Source organism: Chiloscyllium plagiosum, chromosome 2, assembly GCF_004010195.1.
Source record: "Chiloscyllium plagiosum isolate BGI_BamShark_2017 chromosome 2, ASM401019v2, whole genome shotgun sequence".
NCBI classification, from domain to species: Eukaryota; Metazoa; Chordata; class Chondrichthyes; order Orectolobiformes; family Hemiscylliidae; genus Chiloscyllium; species Chiloscyllium plagiosum.
The window spans coordinates 64,786,245-64,809,507 of record NC_057711.1 but is presented as its reverse complement, the minus strand read 5'-3'; the positions used below and the strand labels follow the sequence as shown (position 1 = coordinate 64,809,507).

General features: G+C 40.7%; 1 protein-coding gene across 2 annotated transcripts in view; it reads right to left on the bottom strand.

Annotated features, from left to right (window-relative positions):
- Window positions 1–383: 383 nt before the first annotated feature.
- The window catches only part of LOC122560501 (aminopeptidase Q-like), a 157,776-nt gene continuing 134,896 nt past the window's right edge, over window positions 384–23,263 (bottom strand). The window contains exons 17-20 of one of the 2 annotated variants that reach the window (XM_043711168.1): window positions 22,153–22,314; window positions 11,463–11,603; window positions 10,056–10,134; window positions 384–8,709 (exon numbers count right to left, since the gene is read on the bottom strand). In XM_043711168.1, coding sequence (XP_043567103.1) covers window positions 8,557–8,709; window positions 10,056–10,134; window positions 11,463–11,603; window positions 22,153–22,314 — 535 coding nt within the window. In that variant the 3' untranslated portion in view covers window positions 384–8,556. Of the gene's footprint in view, window positions 8,710–10,055; window positions 10,135–11,462; window positions 11,604–21,825; window positions 22,017–22,152; window positions 22,315–23,263 lie in introns of those variants that run through there. The other variant, XM_043711175.1, reaches the window with a different exon arrangement.

The following is a 23,263-nucleotide window of genomic DNA, read 5'->3' as shown; positions in this document are numbered from 1 at the left end:
AACTCCTGATCTTCTCCCATAAAGATGGTGGCTCGTTCACCTGGATCCTCTTTCTCAATCAATTCCCTGCTCCCTGGTTGATATATCTTAATGTAGCCATCTTGGCCAATGGCCATGAGCAGTTTCTTATAACATCAGGTTGGCCTTTTGTACTCCTTCATTTGAAGGTTAGTTGTCATTCCTTCTCAAACTAAACATCCTATTCTCCCAAACACTGAGATGGTAATAAGATAGTGTGCGGCCGCAATCCCCCATTAGTCTGCAAGTAAACTTCAAGGGATCCATCAAAACATATTATCTTTGGAAAGTTAGAAAATACCACTACATTTCTAAACAAAAATCAAATGCACAAGTTCTGAATCAGCTTTTTACTACACAGATTATTTTTTATTTCATAATATACTTTATTCATAATTTTTAAAATATATTCACATAGCAGTTTGGTTCTGTGCAGTAATATATCAAGGAGACAAACATTGGCATTTGGTTCTATCTGTTACAGAGACGATTTCTGTAAGCCTGTTTTCTTGGATATTGATTGATTTATTTCCAACTCTTGAGTTCCTGGAAGGACAATTGGTTAAACTCAGAGTGACAGAGTTGATTCTTTGTGAAGGTATTCCTGGACAATTGGATTTGGCAAGTGACCTGTTACTTAGAGTCTGTAGGTTCTCACTGGTAAAGAGCAGTGTTTAACTGGAGATTTCAGAAAGAAGATGAGTATATGCTAATAACAATCGAGGAATATCTTGAAGAAATTCAAAGAAAATTTCAGTTCAATTTAACCTTGATAGCTCAGTCAGTAGGGGATCACGATTCAGAAAATCAAGAATTCAAATTTCTGTTTGGATGTTGCACTTTTGACTTGATAGGTTGAATAGATTTTTTCTATGCTGTAAATGAACCTTCGGGAAAGTTTCAAAGTTGCAGAAACAATTAGAGAAAAAAAGCAACTGATCTTTCTGAGGTAATATTTCGCAAGTCAGTTCAGTTCGATCACCAAATCACCAATGCTCCCTGCTGAATTATCCACATCTTTTAAAATTGATAGTTTGGTCTTTCCTGAGGTTGTTCTCTTATGACACTAAACTTCTCCCACACTGCCTACAGAGTCCCAGGAATGACAACAATCTCACAACAAATTGCATTTATATAATGCCTTCCAAGGTATAGTACAGCAGTGTTACCAAACTAAGTTTGACATTGAGTCACATAGGGAGATTTTAGGACTGGTAACCAAAACGATTAATAATAGAGGCAAATTTTAATGGCCGTATAATAATATATATAAAGATAGGCTCAGAGCAGAAATTTCAGAGTTTTTAGGACTAGACAGTTAAAGATATAGACTAGCAATTAAAATCTGGGATGTGCAAGAGGCATCCTTTTGTCTGTCACCAGTTTGGTAGCTACACCGCACGTTCAACATACCACTGTCCAGTTAATGCTGTGAACTTTCTTTGCATAACACTGGTAGGCTGAGAACAATTTCAATCATTATTTGCTTTCATGCTGACATTTCTACCCTACTCTACTGCAGTATTCCAGAGAAGCCAAAAGCAAATTGAAGGAACAGAATTTCATTTTCTGCTTAAGCATTTTACAGCCTTCAGAACTCAATACTGAATTGAAAACTTCAGACCATGAACACTCTCCTCCATTCTAATTACATCCTCTTAACACTACCCTCACTATCTTCAACAGGCCACCAGTTTTCATGGGTTTGTTCTCAGAAAAGCTGACCTGTTTTCTACCATTCAAACCTATCTGAATGAATCTGATCAGTATTCTGTCATAATGATTGCTGTTGGAGAATTAAACAATTATTGGGAGAGGAGGCTGCAAGCATATCCCCGTTGTGGATCTTGGTGGAGCGCCAAAGACAAGACTAAAGCATTCACAACCACCCTCAGCCAGGGGTACTGTGGATGATCCATCTCAGTCTTCCCAGCATTACAGATGTCATGTTCAGCCATTTCAATTCAATCCTTGAGACATCTAGAAATGCCTGTACATATCGGGTGTGGTCTGAGTAGGTTAAGGGTCCTGATAACATCCTGTAATACTGATAACTTGGTCCTCCAGAAGCCTAAATATTTCCAGCCAAGCTGTTCCAGTATAACTGCAAAGCTGGTATCTCGCTGTCAATGTGGAAAGTTACCCAGTTACTTCTGAGCACACAAAACAGAATAAATTTAATCCAGATAATTACCACAATATTAGTCTAATCTCAACCATCAGAAAATTGATGGTTGATGGACAGATGGATTGTGCTATCAAATGGCACTTACTGAGTAATAGCCTGCTCCCTGATGCTCAGAATAGCTTCTGCCAAGACCACTCACCTTCAGACTTTTTTACAGCCTTTGTCCAAATGTGGACAAAAAGTCTGAATTCTGGCGATGAGGTGAGAAAGACTACCCTTGAGATCAACACAGCATTTGACTGATTGTGACATTCAGGCCACCTAGAAAAGTTGAAGTCAATGGAAGTCAGGGGCAAAGGTCTCCACTGGTTGAGTCATAACAACCACAAAGGAAAATAGTTCTGATTAATGGAGGTCAATCAGCTCAGCCTCATGATTATTTTAACAGGAATATCTGGGCTCAAATATCTACTATAAATTTCCAGTTATGTGCTTATCTTTTTGTGATATGAATATAAAATCATATAATCCCTCCTTTTGAGGTAGCCTGAGGCATTGGGCAGTTGTGCATGCCTCTGGGATGTTCAGGCTTTAAGGCCACTTGTGTGACATGCTGTCTATACCCTAATCTAGTTCTTCAGAAGTTGCATTTTCTTTCTAATTTTAGTTAACCTTGCACATTGTGTGATTCTTTGCGACTCTCATACTGCATATCATATGCTTAGAAATAAAGGTAATAAATTAACTTTTATTCCAAACCTTCCAATCTTTATTTCTGCCTAAATGTTTAATCATCTGACTGTAAATAATTTTCTAAAGTTCAGCCTCAAGGTCAGGGTTTTCATAATTTTCTGATTTAATAAATTTAATGACAAAAAAATTCCATTATGCCCGTTTGGTAGTCTGTTAGCTTTGCACAATAAAAAGAAAAAGTAGTCTTCAAGAGTTATACTCTACTTGAAGCTTTAACTCTGTTTCTGTATTCACAGATGCTGTGAGGAATCACAGATTTCATCGCTTGGATGGACTCCTCCACAGACATTGCCTGGGTGCCCATATCTCCTGGATACTCTGCCAGATCTTGTCCTGCTGACTGTTCTTCTGCCTTGCTGATGACTCCACTGGTTCATCATTGCACTGGGACTTAGCATCAACAGGCAGTCCCTCACTCCACTGAAAGTCTCAGGACAAGCCACCTTTGGGTATTGTTCCCTGTGGTATCGATTGACTGCCAGTCTCACTGTGTAGGGAATAACTAGCCATTAGATTTTAATGGGCCCAGGAGAAGAGTTAGATGGGAATATGTGGGATGTGCACTTTTAGTTCCTACACTGCAAGTCTACAGGCTGTAGTTAAAACCAGCCCAATGGTGTATAGTCTATTAACACCCAGAGTATCCCAGGAAAGAAAAGGGAGAGCAGTTATTGTGTTGCCTTGCTAACTTTCACCAGATCATTTTTCTGGTACTGATCTTTAGTCTTAGAGATGAACAGGTAATATTCAACACCATTACTTCCTCTGTCTATTTTCAACATTATTTTTTTTAAATTTGTTTCCCTGAGCTCTCACTGACATATATCTCGCAGTAACCACAGTCTGACAGACAGCGTTTTAAAAACAGAACAATAATCCTAAAACAAAAACAGGATTTTCATTAATAAGCCGATAATGAACAGTAGGGTCAGCGCTGTACCCGATCAAAGGGAATGGGTTTCATCGGAGAAGTTCACTGGAATTTGAAAATGAATGTGCTGGGCTGAGTACAAGATTCTGTTTACAAAAAGGGCAATAGAAATGCTTGTAGGAAAATTCAAGCTTAAAATAGAAAAGCTAATACAAAGATGCGTTATGTACTAAAGTTGATAACAATACTTACTACATTCACTGTCAGAATTTATTCCTGTAACCCATTCAATCTTCCTAGCTTTATTTTGTAAATAAGCATTGGCTCTTTTGTGCACAAAAATGACACTTTATAAATTGAATAGTTCATCTGTAAGATTTTTTTTTTAAATATTTTAATTGTAGTAGTTTTTTCCAATAGATACTGTACCTATTATTGGTTCCCAAGGTTGGAAAACCATTCATCAACAGTATAAACTGTGGGTGCTAAATAAATATACTTTTAAAATCACTGCCTGTACAGAATTTCAAGAAGAAACAGTGTCTTTGATTATGAAAATATAATAAAGATGTTTCTTGGTGCTTGTCAACACATTATACAGTATAAGTATACTATAAAACCATGCAAAAACAAGTGAAAGAAACTTGGCAGATGAAGCATCAAACTTACCTCAAGATAATGATTTTCATTATACATTTGGTAAACAAAACACAAAATGATTGAACAAATGGGAAAGGTATTCAACACTTTTTCATTTTTTCAGGAATAGGAGGAAAACATAACTGATTCTATGAGACTTCACACCATGGTAGATATCCCAAGTGGTACACAGCTGATCAGAAAATTAGAAGTAATGGATCGGAAATATTTTTGATAAGACAGGTAAGTTTTTTTTTGTTGAATGTGTAAACAAGGTGACATAGATCAGCTGCCTGTTATACATCTTAATTTTCTTCTGTTTAGATTTCAAAGGGCACATAAATCAGGAGAGGTGTATGACAGTGGTCAATCTGATAACTCCCCATTTATACAGTTGGCAAATGCTAAAATTATCCTTCGGCTACTTGTTACATGCAAAGCTCTGCCAGTTTTAGGAACAAGGGGATTCAGTAATAGCAGTGAAGGAACTAGACAACATACAAGTAAATAGCAGGAAAAGGTACATCGTTTTCAAACCACAAGGAATTTAATAACTTCTTGGTGGGCCTGATGGCAGGTTGAGCATTTAATTGAACAGGAAGGTGGGTGCGATGCTCGTTAAGTGGGAATTCAGAAATTAAATACAGTCAAGGATGCTTGGAGGTTTTTGGGGGATGTTGGAGAGTCTTCCATTCTAAGGCACTCAGTGCATGATCGAGGGACGCAGCACTATGGAGATGGGAGAGAGGGAATTTGCTGAGAGGCATCCCCCTGACTTTGCTGCCAATGTAGCTTTTTTGCAACGTTCTGCCCACCATTTCACGCAAGCACTGGATCCATTTTTGATCCTGAGTGTTGGGTGGGTGGAGTATAGGCAGCAGCTCCTGCCACCCAGGGTGCAGTCAAATAATGAAGAGCTGTTGTCCAAACAGAGGCTGCCAGCTCCTGATAGATGAGATTTGTGGGAATTCTGTGGTCATGTCAAAATAAGTGTTTACTTACTAATATTGTTATTTCTAGAATATAGTTTCTTCCAATAAGCAGTGCAACAAATAAATACATTTATAAAGTGGACAGCATTTGTTTAATTCTTCAATTAAAATAAGAGAAGAAAGAAAAATATAATCTCTGAATGCTGGAAACTTGGAAAAGTACGATTTAATAAAGGACACTTGGTATTGATTCTGAAAGCAGAGATATTCTTTATCTAACCTGCTGGAATCTTTATAAGAAATTAACGGCACAGTGGCCAACATAAATATGTTGACAGCATTTACTCAGATTTTCAGAAAGCTTTCAACACTGTTCTATTATTGATGATTAAATTATAAGGCAATAAATCATGGAATATATACATTGTTGGATAGAACATTGGATTTAAAAAAAAACAGAGAAGACCAGATCTTTGCCGCTACTGATGCTTTCTGTCTTGCAGCTACTTAACACTGAATGGTGCTTTAATTGGCTGCAGGCAGAGCTTCAATCACTCACTTGAGAAACAGTGCCACCTCTGATTGGCTGGCAGCTCTAGTCCCAGTATTGCCACTGGGATCGCTATCAACACTGGGACTGCAGGCAACCTCATGAGGCTAACTGCTAGACCTTGCCGGAAAAGGTAGGTTTGGAATCTTGAAGTAGGAATGGGAAGAGAGTCCTCGGGGTGTCGAGAACATGAGATGATGGGATTAAGGAATGCTTTTGTCTGAGTCAGAATGATTTTAATCTGTACATCCAATTAGTAGATCCAATTACATTTTGACTTGTTTTACAGAAGACCAAGAATCTAAAGATGTGTGTGAAATGGAGAGTGCTGTCGAGAAAAAGTGCTTTGGATTTCTAAATCTAAGAAACAATAAGTAGAGTGCACAACTGCAGATAAAATGGCAAGGCTCTGGACATTACACAATTAAAAGAGGTAATTTTGTTGCAATTTAAGGCGTTGATCAACACATCTAAGATACTGTGTATAGTCCTGCTCCTTTAATCAGAGATAATGTTAATATGGGTGAGCAGCAAAAAAAGTTCTGTGTGACAGTAAAGAAATTGGGTTTTCAACTTTTGGGGTCACTCTAATATTCAGGTCCTGAGTTGAGAAGAGAAAGCAGCTTGTCTCATCCAGAAAGCATACTTGGAGGTAGCTGTCTAAATAGTGAAGAGGATGTTGTAAGATGACTGACATGGTACAGGCGAACTGTAATGTGTCAGGCCCCTGAAGTTATAAACTATTGCTAACTAACGCAGTGGAGCAAGAAAGGCAGCAGGCAGCATTCACATCTGCATTGGATGCAGCAGTAATACTCATAGAAATGATTGCGAGTAAATGCATAACTGGATGGGGAATTTGCACTTGTGATTTCACTGGATGAGAATAATTTGTGAAATGCAGTAGCACTTCATGTTCAATGAGAGTTAAAGAGCTTGACATTCAATGTATAAAGGCTTATGTTTTTAATTTTAAACAACAGTTTATAGTGACCAGATATGGAATCAAATATTTGGATGGTATGTAATATTAAGGGCGTCATGAGTGTCTATGTTGATAGGACTCACATATAGGACTATGTGTTACAGAGAGATGCTAAGTGTCTATGATGAAAGGTCAGCCAGGCTTTCTCTGGGAGAGAAGTGGTTGGCTTGGGAGCCACTTGCGCTTGTCCCCATGTGAAGTGCCTGGTGATTGGAGAGTCATAAATCACCCTGCTATGCATGTCATTGACCTATGTGCCAGGCCCATCAGTTGGCCCATATTCTTATTGCCCTCCTCTTGTAAGGATGGGGCTCACTCTGTGCCTAGCCCTACTCCCAGTGGAGTACCAGGTTCTACAATGTACAGGATGTCCTTGTGGTTGAATCAGGTATCTCCTCCGCATCTACAAAGGCATTTAAACCCTTCAAAAGGCCAATGATCTACTTGATGGTGGCCCTTGTAGTCATACAGTAGAAGTTCTACATGTCCTCTGCTCTTGTTTTGGGGTTGTACACAGGGGTCAGAAGCCATTACTTCAGGGAATAATCCTTGTCCCCTAGAATCCACTACAAAGGCATGGTGACCAGAACAACTGACGCATTTGGAACATGCATAATCTGCCACAATGGTCACAAATCCTTTGAGGGATTGGAACACTTTCCTGTTCACAGATTCTGAGGCAGCTTTGATGGGCATATGCATACAGTCAATGACTTGTTGCATGTGAGGAAATTTAGCCAAGGCCCCAAAGCAACTACTGCCTAAGCTTGACTGGCCCTATTGATTGTGAACCGGATATATAGGCCAGCCCGTACAGCATATAGCCTTTTTGCAGCAAAGGGATACTAATTGAGGGAACTCACATGGTATCAGGAATGAATCACAAGCAATATCTTTTGAGTACATCATCTTTAAAGCTACAGGCGCTGGATGTCCATCACTTCCCATTGGCATCAACCCCTCCAGCATATGGCATTTGTACTCAGGCATCTCCATTAAGTTTAGCCTTTGATAGTATATACCTTGAATGGAGAGCCTTTGTTGTGATCACAAAACTGCCACATTGGCCCCATGAACACTCCTCTTCCATGTCTGATAACTTCCTCAAATTCCCCAACTGCTGCACAGATAGCTCCAAGCAGTTGGAAAATTCAGCAAAATGGTTGTCAGTTGGTTGTTCAACAACTTGAATCAACTGCCAGTGATCTGTCAACTACTGATGCTTCCTGCAGTCTGCACCTGGTGACATTGGTTGAAGTTGGGAAGACATCGAGAAGCTGACCTAATGCAGCCACATTCCATGTACAAAACCATCCCCAAACCATCTCTATTCTTACCTCTCCAGGGCCAGTAACATCTTGCCAAATAACGTTCTAGCCAGATTTGTTTTTGTTTATTAAAGTGAAGTTGTATATGTTGGTGAACGTGTTAAAATTTAGCTTTTATATCTGGAAGAAAAGTTAAGCGCATCTTCTACTCTCAACTAACACTAGAATTGTGCAATAACCTAACATGAAAGGTGATTGAAGCCATCAGTACAAGTGAGTTAAACAGACTTTTGGAGAAAGAAAACATGAAGGACATATTACAAATTAGGTACTTAGGATTGATTCATGAGAAAACAATAGTCTTGTTTTGACTCTATGGACCTTTAACATGTTCCTGAATTTTAGTACTGATTCAGTTTGCAGGTATGTGTTCACTCAACCAATTGTGAACTTCAGTATGAATTTTCTTATTCCAGTTCAAAAGATCCCGTGAGCCAATGATGAGCTGTTGAACGGTATGTGCCCATTCTTCTTCTTCAGCGGTACTGTTCAGGAATAATTCAAACTATAAAAGAAAAATACGAATTTAAGAATAATAGCCATAGAGATATTGTACAAATAATAGAATATTAATGATTACTGTTTTGTTTTGGATTTCTTGAGAAAATATACGTTAGTTGGTATGAAGTGGACTTTTCCCCCCTGCCATACACTGGGCCATCTTGGCAAAGACAATGGTTTTCCTACCTTAAGGGATCTGCCCAGTCTATTCTTCTGTTCCTGAAACCCTCACTCCAAGACTATCTCACCTTCAAATATATCTATTGTACTACTCTTCTGGTCATCTCCCATCCACCACTCTCTCTGTAAAATGTTTGATCCTCTAAAACTGCATTGCTTGGTTCTTCTGCAGGATTGTCCCAGTTGCTCAACACCTGTATTTTTGCCGACTTGTTTCCCATTAGGGAACAGAGGGAACACAGAATAATACAGCGCAGAACAGGCCCTTCAGCCCTCGATGTTGCACTGACCTGTGAACCAATTTAAGCCCATCCCCCTACACTATCCCATCATCATCCATGTGCTTATCCAAGGATTGTTTAAATCTCCCTAATGTGGCTGAGTTAACTACATTGGCAGGCAGGGTAGTCCATAGCTGAAAATGTGTTGCTGGAAAAGCGCAGCAGGTCAGGCAGCATCCAGGGAACAGGAGAACCGACGTTTCGGGCATAGGCCCTTCTTCCTGAAGAAAGGCCTATGCCCGAAACGTCGATTCTCCTGTTCCCTGGATGCTGCCTGACCTGCTGCGTTTTTCCAGCAACACATTTTTAGCTCTGATCTACAGCATCTGCAGTCCTCACTTTCTCCTCCAGGGTAGTCCATACCCTTACCACTCTCTGAGTAATAAATACATCCTCATGTTTAAATTCATTAAGAGGTCCATCCCTCCCTCCATCTGTAGCCCCCTCCCATACTACACAATCTTGTTATGCTTAGGTTAACATTTTACTGGATTTAAGATGATGACGACACTGGGTGGCTCTTTGCGAACTCTCCACAGTTTAGAGAGTTCATACCTCAATTTTCAGTATGACATCTCTAATTTGAAATTTAATGTTGATCTTGCTTTGTGCACCTCCTTATTAGCCGTTCCTTGTATGTGTCACTCTGTCTAAACACCCTATAATCTGTATGTCCTTGTATGCTATGATACACATGTACTGCAAGCAAACAAAACTTTTCACTGCACTTAGGTACACGTGACAAGAATAAATTAAATAAAACTGTCAGATTTTGGCTTTGTTATTAATTGTTCTTTTAAGAGCCATTTAAGCTATCTTAAAATATAGTATTCAATAGTAGCAATAGGACAGCATATACATTTGCAAAGCTTATACTAAATGTTCATACCTCTTGTAATCCAAAATCAGTTAGGAGCCCTTCACTAACTGTATCAAGTAAAGTCATCAGTTCAATGTGATAAGTAGAGCTAAAATAAGAACAAAGGTAATTTGAAATATAAATATAGTGATGATTGTATGTAAAGAATATTATTAGTTCATCTTGCCTCACTTTGTAATATTCTTGCACTGGAATCAGAAAGTTGTGTCTCCAAATCTCACCCAGGACTTTAATACATAATGTAGACTCATGCTTCAAAGTAAAACTGAGGGATTATTGTATTGCTGGAAGTGCTGCATTCTGGAACAGACATTGAGATGTTGCTAAATGGGCAGAAAAGTTCCCATACATTATTTGAAGGGGTGCAGGGAGACTTTCTGAAACTTTGACCAGCATGTTTTCTTCTTACGCAATTTCATTAAATCAAAACTGGTCATTTGTCTCATTTTGTATTATTCATTTGTGTGAAGCATTCTCGGACATGCTCCGAACTCAAAAAGTGTAATTTAAATTACTGTAGATATCAGCTGTTCACCATCAAGATGGGGATTTGCATCCCTTTTGGACACAAGGGGCGAAAATTTCAATCTACTGTTGTGTCAGTTTTATATGTAACTAGTTTGGACAAAGTTAACTTAGTGGCCACTGGTCTTGACTGTTTAGCACAAACTTGTTGACAACTCAACATTACATGAACAAGCTTTCTCAGAGGCACCTAAGCTGGTTAATGTTAGAAATGGAAATATGTCACAATGTTTCGAAGTTAGAGCTGTGAAGACTCCAAAGGATTAACGAATGTATTCCCTTGGAAACAGTGTGCAGCCCTTTCTTCTCAGCTCTTTAAATTCCTTAAGTATGATGTGACATATATTTAAAGCAACTGACAGAAAAATTTGAGGGATTTGAGAAATTCTATTGCCCATTGAGTGCTAGTGGTCTGGAGATTATTGCTTGAAAGGAGACTAGAGGCCGAACCCCTTATTGCATTTAAATTTTCCTGAATATGCAGTTGAAGTGCCATAGCCGATATGTCTACAGACAAAGATCTAGAAAGTTGGTTTATGCTGGGTAGATCTTTCTTGGCTGACAGAAACACAATGGGTTGAATGACCTCCTCTGGTGCTGCACATCTATCTATATTTCTAAGTTTTGATATCAAAATTCTAATTCTGCACTTGTCAGTGAATATCCACCATTGAGTCAATAGAGTACAGTAATAAGCATTGCCAAATCCAAAATTGGAAGTTTTTTCCTGCTGAATCAATGTGAAAACAGAATTCTGAAGAAGATTTTTTACACGTGAATGATGACTGTTAGTAATTGATGCAATCTGTAAATAGGAAAATTCAGTTGCATTTGTTAAAATTATGTATAAATGAATCAAAAGCAAGTGACAGATAAAACTTGTTGACTTACTTAGTATTAATACTATTCCAGTTTGTTCTTAAGAAGTTCCATGCTAAAGCCCAACCAATTGGATTTTCTGCCACTGACTGATAAACTGTATATGAATGCTTCTCAGAGACTATTAACTCACCCAGAGTATAGTGTAAATATCTGTGAAAATAAAGTAACATTGATAATTATGTTTTCTATTCTTGGTGAGGCAATCAAATCTAATCTTAAGCAGAGGTCAGCAGTGATGCAGCAATTGGGGTTGAAGCCTATCATGCCTAGCGGGTCTTAACCCATCACAAGGAAGAGCATGCCCAGCATGAGGGAAAGCACACCCAGCACAGGGGAGAGTGAGCTCTCTTGAGAAAGCCCAGTTTTCGCAGGCCCGTGGCTCAGGAAAGGACTGTAATGTTTGACATTTTAACTTTATTTCTTTACTTTCCTACTTTTATGCTGAGAAAACTGTAGTGCTGAGTGTTTTAACTTATTTCTTTATTTCTCACTTCTGTAACTAAGATTTTGTACCTTGGTCTCTGCACTAAGATGGCACCGTGTGTGGTGACATTGTACACTTTTCACTATACTCTTGTGCCCTGTACTTGTGTACATGTGACAATAAACCTAAGTCTAACTCCAATTAAGTGACTTATGACTTCAGCTGTGTAAAGGCCCTGACACCATCCTGGCACATACAAAGGTAGAACAATAATCAAATACCGAACTTGTCATTATGGAAATTTACAAAATTTCAAAGGTTTATAGAATCTCTTTAAGATATATTTTTCCTGTGGCTTTACTCACTGATATTGAAGGCCAGTAATTCCCAAATATGTCAAGATAATATTAAAATTCTATGGAATACAATATAATGCAAAATAAGTTTAAATATCAATTCATAAAAAATTCTAAAAATTTGTTATTAAGATAGGGGCATTGATCAGTTTTGCCCTGGAGAAGATAGTGGTAAGCTGTGTTTTTGAACTGCTGCATTAATTGGGGTGTAGGGACATAAAAAGTGCTGTTAGGGCAGAATTTTGATCAGCAACAGTGAAGGAATACCAATATATTTTCAAATCAGGATGATGTCTGACTTGGAGGGAACTTGCAGGAGTTAGCATTTGCATGCATCTACTGCCTCTCCTTCAGGTGATCGAGGTCATGGACTTGGAAGGTGCTATCGGAGAAGCCTGAATGAGTTGCTGTTACGCATCTTGGAGATGGTAAGCACAGTTATCACTGCGCATTGGAGGTGGAGGGAGTGAGTATTGAAGTTGGTGGATGAACTGCCAATCAAATAGGCTGTTTTATCCTAAATGGTGTCAAGACATTTGAGTCTTGTTGATGTTGAAATTCAAAGGGAATAATTAGATTCTCCCATTCTTTAGATGGTCATCACCTAGCATTTGTGTGGTACGACTGTTACTTGCTACTTGTCAGCCCAAGCCTGGATGTTGTCTTGCTTATTGCATATGGACATGACTGCTTCAGTATCTGAACTCTTATGAATGTGCTGAAGACTGTGCAATCATAAGTGAACATCCCCACTTCTGACCTATGGTGGATGAAAGGTCATTGATGAAGCAGCTGATGATGGACACAACCCCGAGAAACTCCTGCAGAGATTCCTGGAGCTCAGATAAGTGATCTCTAACCACTATAATCATCTTCCTTTGTGCCAGGTATGATTCCAACCAGCAGAGAGCAATCCCTGAATTCTTTTGACTCCAACATTTGCTAGAACTCTTTCATGCCATACATGACCACTTGTTGTATTAATGTCAAAGACAGTCACTCTCATTCCTCTTCTGGAGTTCAGCTCTTTTGTTCATGTTTGGATCAAGGCTACCATGAGGTCATGAGCCGAATGGCCCTGATGGAATGCAAGCTGAGTGTCAGTGAGCATGACATTCTTTTGCAGGTACTGCTTGATAACGCTGTGATGACATCATACTTCATTTTGCTGGTGATTGAGAGTCAGTTAATAGAGTGGCAATTGGCTGGATTGGATTTTTCCTGCATTTTGTGGGCAAGACATAACTGGGCCTTTTGCCATATTATTGGGCAAATGCCAGGGCTGGGTCTATACTAGAACATTGACTCAGCACATCTTGCTATTTGGTGTTGCAAATATTTCTTCTTTGTCCTGAAGAAGGGCTTATGCCCGAAACGTCGATTCTCCTGTTCCCTGGATGCTGCCTGACCTGCTGCGCTTTTCCAGCAACACATTTTCAACTAAATATATGGATGATAATGGAACAGTGTAGGTTAGATGGGATTCAGATGTGTTTCACAGGTAAGCACAACATCAAGAACCGAAGGACTTGTACTGTGCTGTAATGTTCTATGTTCTATGTGTTGGGTTGTCTCATTGTTGAGGATGGGGATATTTATGGACCCTCTATCTTCTGTTAGTTGTTTAATTGTCCATCATCATTTATGATTGGATGTATAGGACTGCAGTGCTTAGATCTGATATGCTGACTATGGACTCATTTAGTCATACCTATTCCATGCCCTGGTGCTGCACCTGGCATGACCTCCTGTATTCTTGATTGAAACAGTGTTGATCTCTTGGCTTGATGGTAATAGCAAAGTGGGGAACATTTCGACCATAATGTTACAGATTGTGGTTCAATACAGTTCTGTTACAGTGCTGATGGCTAACAGTACCTCATAAATAAAAACTGAAAGAACTGCCAAGCTGTAAATCAGAAACAAAAATAGAAGTTGCTAGAAAAGCTCAGTTCTGGCAGCATCTGTGAAGAGAAGTCAAAGTTAAATTTAGAGTTCAATGACCCTTCCTCAGAACTGCTGAGTTTTCTATCAACTTCTATTTTAGCACCTCATAAATTTTCATTTTTGAGATGGTAGATCTGATCTCATTTAGCATTGTGATGGTGCACACAACGGAGGGTATCGTCAATTCGAAGACTGGACTATAACTCAACAAGATAGTGGGATGGTCAATCCTACTGATGACGTCATAGACAGATACATCTGTGAGTAGACTTTTTGCTCTCTTTTGTTGCTTTTTTTTATTCACTCATGGGATGTTGGAATCTCTGGCTAGATAGCATTTATTGCCCATCCCTAACTGTCCCGAAGGCAATTAAAAGTCAACCACATTTCTGGAGGTCTGGAATCACATGTAGGTCAGACCAAGTAAGGATGGCAGTTTCCTTCCCTAAAGGACAGCCAGATGGGCTTTTTCCAACAATTGGTCATCAATGGACTCTTAATTCCAGATAAAAATCACACAACACCAGGTTATAGTCCAACAGGTTTAATTGGAAGCACACTAGCTTTAGGAGCAACGCTCTTTCATCAGGTGATAGTGGAGGGCTCAATCCTAACACAGAATGTATGTCACGGTAGACGCTGCATGACGTGTCAGCGTGTGGACATAGATACCACCATTACGCGTGGGGAGACCTCCCACTTTGTACATGGCAGGTACTCATGTGACTCAGCCAACGTTGTCTATCTTATACGTTGCAGGCAAGGATGCCCTGAGGCATGGTACATTGGGGAAACTGAGCAAAGGCTATGACAACGGATGAATGGGCACCACACAACAATCAAAAGACAGGAGGGTTCCCTCCCAGTTGAGGAACACTTCAGTGGTCCAGGACATTCAGCCTCGGATCTTCGGGTGACCATCCTCCAAGGTGTACTTCGGGACAGGCAGCAGAGAAAAGTGGCCGAGCAGAGGCTGATAGCTAAGTTCCGTACCCATAGGGAGGGCCTCAACCGGGACCTTGGGTTCATGTCACATTACAGGTGACCACCATTGCACTACACACACACACACAGATACTCCTACACACACACACACACTCTCACACACACAGGCACTCCTATACACACACATACACACGGACACACATACACACAGACGCACACACAGTCATCCACACACACCCTTACAGGCACACACACTCCCACACTCACACATGCACCCCCTCACAGACTTAAGACACTCTGCACTCACTACACACATACACACACATACACTTTCTCACACTCACCATATTATATACCATATTATAACACATATATGTTGTGGGGTGAATTTGTACTTGCAGAGTTACATTGTACTTTGCTCAAAAACTGTATGCATTCGTGTAGAACTCTGAGCTCAAAAACTGCATGAATTTATGTAAAACTCCGTTATCTCACTTTTTAGATTAGAATCAATCTAAACATCATGGCATAGACAGAGAACACAGGAGGCCAACACCTTCAACATATTGTCTAGCTATCACCATTGTTAACCGCTAACCTGAGAATGCAACTTATTTAAAAAAAGGTTTTGTGATTTACACATGAAAGAAGTGAAACCATCACTGTATTCTAACAGATGAAAGGCTTAACAGACAATCAATTTTTCAATGTATAATTTCAGTTACATCACACTGTAAATGTTTGCTATAAATTCTGTGTTACGATCGAGCCCTCCACTATCACCCGATGAAGGAGTGTTGCTCCAAAAGCTAGTGTGCTTCCAATTAAACCTGTTGGACTATAACCTGGTGTCGTGTGATTTTTAACTTTGTACACCCCAGTCCAACACCGGCATCTCCAAATCATAATTCCAGATATTAATTGAATTCAAATCCACCATCTGCTGTGGCAGGATTCAAACCCGGATCCCCAGAATGTTATCTGGATCTCTGGATTAACAGTTCAGTGATAATACCACGAGACCATCCCACCCTTGATACCTGCCACAAGCCCAGTGTGGCAGAAATGCCCTTTAGGACCCAGCAAGCTCAGTCTGTAAAGGTGAGAAATTCTTGGCGATGGATATTGAAGTCCCCACCCAGATTACGTTCTTTACCCTTCCCAACCTCAATGCTTTTCAAATTTTTCAAATAAACAATTTAGAACATAGAACATAGAACATTACAGCGCAGTACAGGCCCTTTGGCCCTCGATGTTGCGCCGACCTGTCATACCAATCTGAAGCCCATCTAACCTACACTATTCCATGTACATCCATATGCTTGTCCAATGACGACTTAAATGTACTTAAAGTTGGCGAACCTACTACCGTTGCAGGCAAAGCATTCCATACCCTTATTACTCTCTGAGTAAAGAAACTACCTCTGACATCTGTCCTATATCTGTCACCCCTCAATTTAAAGCTATGCCCCCTCATGCTCACCGTCACCATACTTGGAAAAAGGCTTTCCCTGTCCACCCTATCTAACCCTCTGATTATTTTATATGTCTCTATTAAGTCACCTCTCAACCTTCTTTTCTCTAACGAAAACAGCCTCAAGTCTTTCCTCGTAAGACCGTCCCTCCATACCAGGCAACATTCTAATAAATCTCCTCTGCACCCTTTCCAAAGCTTTCACATCCTTCTTATAATGCGGTGACCAGAACTGTACACAATACTCCAAGTGCGGCCGCACCAGAGTTTTGTACAGCTGTAGCATAACCTCATGGTTCCAGAACTCGATCCCTCTATTAATAAAAGCTAAAACACAGTATGCCTTCTTAACAGCCCTGTCAACCTGGGTGGCAACTTTCAAGAATCTGTGTACCTGAATACCGAGATCTCTCTGCTCATCTACACTACCAAGAATCTTACCATTAGCCCAGTACTTTGCATTCTGGTTACTCCGACCAAAGTGAATCACCTCACATTTGTCCGCATTAAACTCCATTTGCCACCTCTCAGCCCAGCCCTGCAGCTTATCTATGTCTCTCTGTAACCTACAACATTCTTCATCACTATCCACAACTCCACTGACCTTAGTGTCGTCTGCAAATTTACTAACCCACCCTTCCAAACCCTCATCCAGGTCGTTTATAAAAATGACGAACAGCAGTGGACCCAACACCGACTCTTACAGTACACCACTGGTAACTAGGCTCCAGGAAAAACATTTCCCATCAACCACCACCCTCTGCCTTCTTTCAGCAAGCCAATTACTGATCCAAACTGCTACATCTCCCACAATCCCATTTCTCCGCGTTTTGTACAATAGCCTACTGTGGGGAACCTTATCGAATGCCTTGCTGAAATCCATATACACCACATCAACTGGTTTACTCTCATCTACCTGTTTGGTCACCTTCTCAAAGAACTCAATAAGGTTTGTGAGGCACGCCTACCCTTCACAAAACCATGCTGACTATCCCTAATCAAATTATTATTTTCTAGATGATTATAAATCCTAACTCTTATAGATTTTTCCAACACTTTACCAACAACTGAAGTAAGGCTCACTGGTCTATAATTACCTGGGTTGTCTCTACACCCCTTCTTGAACAGGGGAATCACATTTGCTATCCTCCAGTCTTCTGGCACTATTCCTGCAGACAATGATGATTTAAAGATCAATGCCAAAAGCTCGGCAATTTCCTCCCTGGCTTCCCAGAGGATCCTAGGATAAATCCCATCCGGCCCAGGGGACTTATCTATTTTCACACTCTGCAGGATTTCTAATACCTCTTCCTTGTGAACCTCAATCCCTCAAGTCCCCCATGACAACTATCCTGTCTCTCTCTCTCTCCTATCGAGATTCATCTTTGCTATCCTTTCCTCTACATCTCTGGAACTATTTGCAGGTCTATAGAAAACTCCCAACAGGGTGACCTCTCTTTTCCTGGTTCTAACCTCAGCCCATACTACCTCAGTTGACGAGTCCCCAAACATCCTTTCTGCAACTGTAATACTGTCCTTGACCAACAATGCCACACCCCCACTCTTTTACCATCTTCTCTGTCCTTACTGAAACCAAGTAATTTGCAAGTCTTTATGGCTCCTGTTTTTTTTTATGACATTTCTCCCTTTCTTCAGTGTTCTGCTGCTTTGACCTTGATAGACTCTGTTACCAAAATGAGTTGTGCTCCATCTTCTGTACATGGGCTGTCTTGCAACTACACTTTGATCTCTCCCACATGCTTGAGTATTTTTGTCTGTCTTTTTTTGAAAGCACAGAGACTGATGTAACTTAGTTGAAGAACTGTATAGTTCTCTTGATGATTTTCTTTTGTGATACCATTATTGCTGACAGATTCAATAGATAATTACTCGCCACATAATTGAATCCTCTGTATATGCTGTCATGGAACACTAGGCAGTTATATCAGAATCAACCTGTCATGTTGAGTTACATTTAGAGTAACTTACTTCCAGAATATTGGGAATCACAAGACTACTTATTAATTTTACCAAGTATGTGTATAATTATACATTTATATTAATTTGGGATAACATTGTAAATCTTTATAATTGATGCAAAACCAAACTAAGTTAGAGTATGAATTGAAGATTGGACAAATGTTTGACAGACATTTGTAACTTCTACTACACAATGAAGTTACCTGCCAAAAATTCTATCTTTTACATAGACAGAGGAACCGCGATTATCAGAATATCAATAATCCGAATTTTAGATTATCTGAAGGAGATCTCGAGGTCCCGATAGAAATATTACATCAAAGAGGTGTTTCCAACACTGATCACGTCTTTTGTTTACAGTGATTAAAAATGAACTTGGCTTCCTGAAATGCTGCCAAGAACAGTCCTGGATATCGATGGGAGTCCAGACAACATCTCCAAATGGCCTACTTGCGGAGTGCTTCAGAGAACACCTCTGGGACACCCGGACCAACCAACCCAACCACCCTGTGGCTTAACACTTCAACTCCCCCTCCCAATCCACCAAGGATATGCAGGTCTTTGGACTCCTCCATCGCCAGACCACAACAACACGATGGTTGGAGGAAGAGCGCCTCATCTTTCGCTAGGAACCCTCCAACCACAAGGGATGAACTCGGATTTCACCAGTTTCCTCATTTCCCCTCCCCCCACCTTGTCTCAGTCAAATCCATTGAACTCAGCACCGCCTTCCTAACCTGCAATCTTCTTCCTGACCTCTCCGCCCCCACCCCAGTCTGACTCATCACCCTCACCTTGACCTCTTTCCACCTATCACATTTCCGACGCCCCTCCCCCAAGTCCCTCCTCCCTACCTCTTATCTTAGCCTGCTGGACAAACTTTCCTCATTCCTGAAGAAGGGCTTATGCCCGAAACGTCGATTCTCCTGTTCCCTGGATGCTGCCTGATCTGCTGCGCTTTTCCAGCAACACATTTTCAGCAACATCTCCAAATGACTGACCGCCCGCCCTCTCTCTCTCTCTCTCTCCCCACACTTGCCCTGGAGTTCTACACAGGGGTGTACCGTAAAACCTCTCCCCCTTCCCCAGATAATCTCTCCAACATTGGTCCTGTACAGGGCAAAGGTGGAACTTGTCAAAAGGTTGCAGTAAAAAGTTGTGGGTGTGGCTGCATGTGTGTGTGTGTTTGTGTGTGCTATTTTGAGACTCCCCCGAAAGGCAGCAGCAGTCTGGCTGCCCCGATGGTGGGGAGGGGTTTTGTGGGGGTAAGGCGGACTTGGGGTTGATGAGGTGGCGTGGGGTCAGGGCAGACGGAGAGCAAGGCAGCTGGGCGGACAGGGGATTGGGGCGGGATGGGGGCGGATGGGTGGGCAGGAGCTGGGTGGGGCCAGATGGGGGAGCGGGGGCACTTGCGTGGTGTGCTGCTGCCTAGTTTTCTGAACAGGGAGCGGTATTAAAAAGTGCTCACTGTGTCAATCCCATTGAACTGATGGGGGTGGGGAGGTATGGGAGGCTTCGGCAATGCTGCAAGCCCCTTATACACAAGAGAGTCTGCTCAGAAACAAACCCTGAGACAGAGAGAGGGAACAAGGCAGGCACAGTGAGGAACAAAGAAACTTCAGAGTCCCAGAAGAAAGGCATTAAATCAGTTACCTGAATAAACAATTATCCGATCGAAATACTGCCCACCCATCTCATTTGGATAATCAAGGTTCCTCTGTATTTATGTACTTGCTACTATTGCAACGCTAAGATGTTTCTCAAGACTGTACTTTTGCCTTAGAAAAAGCAATTAAAATTAAATAGTATGCCTCTTTGCAATTGTTAACAAGTGGCTGCCACAGAAGTTGACTGATGACATTTTTAGAAGCTTTCTCTGCACAGATGCTGCCAGACCTGCTGAGTTTTCCAGCAATTTCCGATTTGTAACTTTTCAAAGTCACATTATTTTCATAGATGCTATCATTGTGCTCAAAGCCAATGAACAAAGATTAGCATGAAACACCTGGTTCCCTGGACAATTAGCTAATGGGCAATTGCCACATGCCTATGACACATGAATTCATAAACAAAGACAGAAATTTCTGGAGAAACTCAACAGGTATGGTACCATCTGTAGAGAGAAAGCAGACTTAACATTTTTGGTGCAGTGACCGTCTTCAGAATATTTATTCATGTTCTATCATTTGTGACAATGCTGCCCTTTTAACAAGATTATGCTGCTCTTGGCTTATTTTTTCAGAGAGGTTGTAAAAGCAGTGATTCTGAAAAGTCTAGGATTGAAGGGCTTTAGGGCCAGTTTGATTATAGCTAATAGATAGTGCCTCAGACAAAAGGCTTTCTAGTTTAAAAAAAATTGAAAAATGAAAGGTGATGGCCAGTTCTCCCAGCTCAACTTTTCTCTGGTTTTGTTTGATCTGGTCTGGTCTTTAGCAGTCTGGCTGTTTACTGAAAGTTGTCAGTCAGTTTGAGGCTGCTGATCCAAGAAACAGCTACATGGAAGAGGGTGTTCCATGCTGCCATCTTTCTCTCTCCCATAGGACCCTGTGTTTGATTTTACCTTTTTTTGTCAAGGTGTGTTTATGGGGATTGTTGCAGGAATTTGGAACAGCATCATTAAGTTGGGATAACCTGTTGGGTTTTCAGATAGTTTAGGTTATTTTATATCGAGCTATCTTTTGTTTGTGTTTCATTCAGTAATCTTGCACATGAATTCTGTTTGGTTTAAAACTAAGTGGTTGGGCTAGCCCAATCACTCCTGGAATATCCACTTGCAGATAAAACAACAAACAGAGTTAGGGTCTGGGCTACTTTCTTGAAATGTTTTGGGGGGGGGGGGGTGCTGGGTCCATAATACATTCCTTCCTGAGTTGAGATTGATTCAGGGTCTGATTAAAAATGGAGTAATTAAGTTGATTGTGTCCATACTGCCATCATAAAGGATTACTCAATAAACAAGGCTAAGAGAATGGTTACGTGAATTGATAATGGGATTTAAAAAAAAACATTATGAGATATAACTTTTGAAATAAGGTCACTATTGCCTCAAAAGGAGTTGGATTTAATGGGGCTGGATACAGGGGATACTATGTTCCTGGTGCTCCCACTTTAGCTGAAAGTTGAAGGGAAACATGCTTCTGTCCCCAGTAGTTCTCATCATGTAACATCTCCCAGTCGGCTCTGAAAGAAGTTTTCCTTTTATGACATGTCCAATGTTATAGCAAATGTTTCTAGGCTTCTCATACAGCATGTAAAATATTTGTAGCAGTGGGATGAGGCACTTAATTAATCATTAATTGCTCAGTTAAGATCTTCAATTGGCTCAAGGGTGGGCAGGTTCTTATGGCTGCACAATCCAATATAGAATTATAGAGGCGGCAGGTAGGCTCTTCCCAGCAAATCCACCAGCAAGGAGCATATTATCCACTCCAATGATACTGGAAAGTGACAAAGGCAAATTATTACAATTCTCCAAAGATTTGCACAAGGAAGAAACATCCAAACTTTTTCAAATTTAATTATGTTAAGAAATCACACAGGCTGTTCCATTGCTATACGCTGGAAAGCTAATACCTGGATAGAATCCATGGTTCTCGACTACATCCCATAGCAAACAGTAATACTTCATCATCTTGTGATGAATTCTGGTAAAGTGACCATGCAAAGTTCCATTCTTTTTCACTGCCAGCTTTAATGGCCTCGCAGTAAATATGGCGTCTAGCATAACTTGGAATTCTGAAAGAGAACAATGTGAAATATTTTCATTTTTTTCAGTTGTTCATTTTCAAATTCTATAAAATTAACTTGTTATTTTGTGGTAGCATTCTGATGATTACACCTAGATTTCTAACATGTATCCCCTGACAGGTAAGGCTTCCTTGTAAAAATGCAATATTTTGTTTTCTCAAATTCATGGAACTTGCTTAAAGTTCAGCCAGTACTCCTTTTAGCATTAACTTCAGTAGATTTAAGTGTTATGGATAATACAGGTCATTCTCTGCTTTTTGCAGCAGAGAACGGCGGGTGCTGGACAGAAGTGGAGTCGGAGCGCAAAGCCAGTTGGGAAGGTAAGTGATTGTTATTCAAGAACTTACCTCGACGCCAACGGTCTTTTTGCAGCAGAGAAGGGCAGGTGCTGGGCGGAAGTGAAGTCGGAGCACAGAGCTAGTTGGGAAGGTAAGTGATTGTTATTTGAGTGGATGTGTTCTAAACCCCAGGTCCTACAAAGTAGGGCCTCCCTCCCACCCTCCTCCTCTAATCTAAATTAAAAGTCCACAGACTTGCCCTAAAAAGAGGGTCCAAGGAAGCTCCTGTGGAGTGAAGAGTAAGGCTTTAGCTCAGGAGTCTTTGACAAGGAGGTTGAATGAAGTGATTATGCCACAGTTGAAGAGGGTGAAGACATGACTTCCAACCTGGTTCAGTGCGCTACGTGCTTGATGTGGAAGGTCAATGACTCTGGTGTGTCTGGCTCAAATAAGTGTGGAAAGTGTGTGCACATTCAGCTACTGACCGAGCATATTGCAGCACTGATGAAAGAACTCGAGGACCTTAGGCTCATCCGAGAAAACGAGATCTTTCTGGACAAGACCTTCAGCAAGGTTATTACACCGACCATACCAGAAGAGAGCAGAAGAGAGCAGACGATGAGGAAGGCAGAGAGGAGACAGGTGCAAGAGACCCCGGG